Consider the following 4,978-nt stretch of genomic DNA (forward strand, 5'->3'; position numbering starts at 1 on the left):
GCTGTATCTGGACACTAGACTGAGCTACGCTAGTGTGGGGGTGATGGGTGGCCGCTGTGGTCTGGGGGGGGCTGTGGTCTGGGGGGGTGCTGTGGTCTGGGGTGGGGGTCTGTTTCCGCGGTGTGTCTCTACTCTAACGTTGCGCTGTTTTCCGGGGGAGGGGGTCTCTAGTTCCTCCACTGACCGTGAGGGTCCCGTGTGTGTTGCAGGTTCCCCGCAGTTCCACCATGCATGGTCTCAGTGTAGTCTACATCATGGTGGCGGTCCTGGCCTCTCAGCCGCTGACCGCCCAGGGCAGGAGGATGCGCTTTGGTCAGTGCGAGGTGACCGCCAGCCTGGACCAGATCCAACAAGCCTTCCTGAAGATCAAGCAGGCCATCGTAAGTACAGAACACAACCAATGGCGCCCCCACCACTGGCCAACCAGTCCACTGGCAAAACTAACCACTCCGCTCCGATTATGTGTCCACAGCAAGCGGAAGATGCGACCGATGATGTGCGGCTTCTCACCAGATCCCTCTTCCAAACCATTGAGGTGCGCCATTGACCGGCTGTTAGTTTAATCTAGTTTGTTGTCACGTGTATTGAGGTACAGTGAAAAGCTGTTGTTCCCGGCTGACCAGTCAGCGGAAAGACGATACACGATCACAATCAAACCGAGCAGAGTGTCCAGATACAGGATAACGGCAATAATGTTTGTGGAAGTTAAAGTCCAGAAAAGATGGATCAAAGATGGATCAAAGATGGTCCCAGCGTCTACGGGGAGGGGAGGGGATGTTCCTCACACTGAGGGGGGTCCCGGACAATACAGCCCACCCCTCCCTCCCTGACACACACTGGCCAACCGGAGGGGCACCTTCAGCAACAGACTGGTCCCACCGAGATACAGCACACAACGACACACGAGATGCTTCATCCCTGTGGATATCAGACTGTTCAACCCCTCCCCCTCCTGTTCAACCCCCCCCCCCCCTCCAACCCCCCACCCCCCCCCAATCATTGCCCACCCCCAATCCTTTCCACGTCACTGTAGTTCCATGTTTGGTGTACCTTGTGTTGATGGCGGCTGGCAGATCAGTTTCCCTCCTGGGATAAATAAAGTCCCACCGTGTGGTCCGGTGTCCAACGAGGTAGATGGTGGCGACCAGATCGGCGCAGCTACCTGGGTCTCGGTGCACATGGCAGTAATAAGCGTGCATGTGAACACTGGCAGCGTGTTGGTGCATTGTGAGTGTGTGTGTGTGTGTGTGAGTGTGTGTGTGTGTGTGTGAGTGTGAGTGTGTGTGAGTGTGTGCTGTGCTATTGAGGGCGTGCAGCGTAGGTTTACTAGGTTAATTCCCGGAATGGGGGGACTGTCATATGTTGAAAGACTGGAGCGATGAGAGGAGATCTTATCGAAACGTCTAAGATTATTAAGGGGTTGGACACGTTAGAGGCAGGAAACATGTTCCCAATGTTGGGGGAGTCCAGAACCAGGGGCCACAGTTTAAGAATAAGGGGTAGGCCGTTTAGAACTGAGATGAGGAAAAACCTTTTCAGTCAGAGAGTTGTGAATCTGTGGAATTCTCTGCCTCAGAAGGCAGTGGAGGCCAATTCTCTGAATGCATTCAAGAGAGAGCTAGATAGAGCTCTTAAGGATAGCGGAGTCAGGGGGTATGGGGAGAAGGCAGGAACGGGGTACGGATTGAGAATGATCAGCCATGATCACATTGAATGGCGGTGCTGGTTCGAAGGGCCGAATGGCCTCCTCCTACACCTATTGTCTATTGGGAGAGTGCCAGGCCTCTCACTCTGCTTGTTGTGTTGTGCTGTGCTGTGCCGAGCCGTGCTGTGCCGTGCTGTGCCAGGCCTCTCACTCTGCTTGTTGTCCTGTCCAGGCCCAGGAGAGTTGCTGCTTTCTGCGCCACATGTTGCGGTTCTATGTGGAGACGGTGTTCAGACACCACACACCGTCCAGCCCGCTGATGGAGAGAAGGACCAGCAGCCTCGCCAACTACTTCCTCAGCATCAAGATCCTGCTGCGACAATGTGTAAGTGGCCAGAGCAACAGAATCAGGCCACTCGGCCCATCCAGTCTGTGCTCCGCTCCACACGGCTGATCTATCTTTCCCTCCCAACCCCATTCTCCTGCCTTCTCCCCTAACCTTTGATGCCCGCACTAATTACCACCCAGTCCAGCTCTGCTTTAACCCGGCCACTGACTAGTCTGGTTTCACTATTGGCCATGACCTGAGTATACTCACGGGCGGCTGGCACTGAACGGGTTAAAACTACCCACTGACTTGTCCTCCACCGCCGTCTGTGGCGATGAGTCCCACAGATTCACCCCCTGCCAAGGTTGCCGGCAATACCCGGGACCATTCACGGCGACACGGTGGCGCAGCGGGTAGAACTGCTGCCTCACAGCGCCAGAGACCCGGCTTCCATCCTGACCCCGAGTGCTGTCTGTGTGGAGTTTGCACCTTCTCCCTGTGACCCGCGTGGGTTTCCACCGGGCGCTCCGGTTTCCTCCCACATCCCAAAGACGTGCGGATTTGTCGGTTAATCGGCCCTGTTGTAAATTGTCGCTGGTGTGTAGGATAGTGCTATTGTGTGTGGGACCAGCGATCCATGTACACACTGGCTCTATCCCACACACCAGCAACAATTTACAACTTTACTGAAGCCAATTAGCCCACAGACCTCTACATCTTTGGAGTGTGGGAGGAAACTGGAGCACCCGGAGACAACCCACGCGGTCACAGGGAGAAGGTGCAACACAAACAATATTCAGCATCAACCCCGGGTCTCTGGCGCTGTGAGGCAGCAACTCTACCTCGGCGCCACCGTGCCGCCCCAGAGATGCCTTTAGAGATACAGCATGGAAACAGGCCCTTCGGCCCATCGAGTCCATGCTGCCCCCTCGGTGATGCGCTGCGGTTGTTCCCCACGTTGTGCCATTGGCTGTTGTTGTGGGTGTTTGCCCTGGGTCTCACCGCGTTTCTTTGCCCTGCAGCACGATGAGCTGAAGTGTCACTGCGCGGAGGCAACCAGGGAGAAGGTCAAGCTGATCCAAGACGCCTTCGAGAAGGTAGGTTGTCCCGACTGACATCCACTCACACAACCAACACGGGTCATGCTTTTTAGTTTTAGTTTTAGAGAAACAGCGCGGAAACAGGCCCTTCGGCACAATGAGTCCGCAATCCCCACACACTAAAACTATCCCCCACACACGAGGGACAGTTTACACACACACCAAGACAATTAACCTACACACCTGTGAACTACAAACTGAAGATCTAGGAGAAACCCACGCAGGTCCCGGGGAGAAGGTATAAACAGCGCTCGTAGTCGGGATGGAACCCGGGTCTCCGGCGCTGCAAGCGCTGTAAGGCAGCAACTCTACCGCTGAGCCACCGCGGCCCGGGTGTGTTTTCAGTTTTAGAATACAGGAAAGAAACAGGCCCTTCGGCCCACCCAGCCCGTGCCGATCAATGATCACCCCCATCTCACCAGGGAAGAGATATTGGTGGGGTTATTATTTCACGCTGTGTTACGGCTCCAACAATAGTTCTGGAAGTCTTTTGAGGAAATTGATAGAACATAGAATAGTGCGGACAGACACAAGATGCTGAGTTCAGTCTGAAGAAGGGTCTCGACCCGAAACGTCACCCATTCCTTCTCTCCAGAGATGCTGCCCGTCCCGCTGAGTGACTCCAGCTTGTTGTGTTCGTCTTCGGTGTAAACCACCGTCTGCAGTTCCTTCCTACATAGAACAGTACAGCACAGGAACAGGCCCTTCGGCCCACAATGTGTGTGCCAAACATCTACACAATGAGTGAATGTTTTCTGGTCACGAGTCACAGTGATACTCAAGGTATGCAAAGGGTAGCCACATAAAGGGCGGTGACAGAGTTACAAAGTACCCCGCGCTGCCCCCCCCCCCCATGTGTCCCCCCCCCCCTGTGTCACCCCTCACGGGCAGTGACGGGGAGTTGACTGGGGTTTGAGTCCCGTGTTGACCGTGTGGTCTCTGTGCGTTTTCAGATGGAGTTAAACGCGGCCGCAGTGAAAGCGATCGGTGAGATCGATATTCTGATCGAGTGGATGCATCAAGCCTAGCGGCACTGAGTAGAGACTGGGAGGATTCGTGCTCCGGCACCAACAGCCCAGAGGATGAAGCATCGGAACCAGCGGCTCTCACCCCTCCACGCTGGGCCGGGTGTTTAACGTCTGGTTTGTGATGGAAGCTGGAGAGACCAGCGGGCACAACTCTGATGTGCTGGGGATATTGAGCAGATGCAAGTGGGCGGTTGGCAGTCTTGCAATGAATAAAGAAGGATATATCCCCAGGAGAAAAAAGACACAGAGTGCTGGAGTAACTCAGCGGGTCAGGCAGCATCTCCGGGGAACGTGGATAGGTGGGGTTTATGGGTCAGGACCCTTCTTGAGTCTGAAGAAGGGTCGCGATCTGAAACATTGCCTGACCATTGCAGGACCAGCCGCTCTGGAGAACAGGGAGAGGTGACGTTCCTGGTCGGGACACTTCTTCAGACCCAACCCTCACCTATCCCTGTTGTCCAGACATGCTTGCTGCCTGACCCGCTGAGTTACTCCAGCACTCTCGGTCTTGTTTTGTACACAAGCATCTGCAGTTCCTTGTGCCTCCTGTTTATAGCCACATAACGTGGTTGTGATCATTCATGTTAAGCTGTGCGTTATTCGTGTTTGTTTGTCGGATACGGGGAGGGTCGAGGTGGATATTGTCGGGTTTAGTTTACGCTAAGTTACTATTCTGTCACTGGTCCACGCGTTGAGATCTCGCCAAACGCACTGTATGTATCTCATGTGGACTCATGAGAGGAGATTCTGTAAGTACATATTGTACCGCTTATTGTCAGTCTGGCTATTGACGTCTGTAAATATTGGCACCAACATTTTGTTCCAAACCTCAGTATGTTACAGGTTGTGGTTTTCTTACTGAAATAAAATGATGTTC

General features: G+C 54.2%; 1 protein-coding gene across 1 annotated transcript; it reads left to right on the forward strand.

The window, feature by feature from the left end:
- Window positions 1-209: 209 nt before the first annotated feature.
- Window positions 210-4,101, forward strand: LOC144591812 (interleukin-20-like; the record flags this gene model as incomplete). Its single annotated transcript, XM_078395832.1, has 5 exons — window positions 210-380; window positions 473-535; window positions 1,878-2,030; window positions 2,996-3,070; window positions 4,027-4,101. Coding segments are annotated over 5 exons (537 nt in total), but the record flags the coding sequence as incomplete, so codon positions are not given.
- Between the last annotated feature and the right edge of the window lie 877 nt (window positions 4,102-4,978).

The sequence above is a fragment of the Rhinoraja longicauda genome, unplaced genomic scaffold, assembly GCF_053455715.1.
Source record: "Rhinoraja longicauda isolate Sanriku21f unplaced genomic scaffold, sRhiLon1.1 Scf002059, whole genome shotgun sequence".
Classification (NCBI taxonomy): Eukaryota; Metazoa; Chordata; class Chondrichthyes; order Rajiformes; family Arhynchobatidae; genus Rhinoraja; species Rhinoraja longicauda.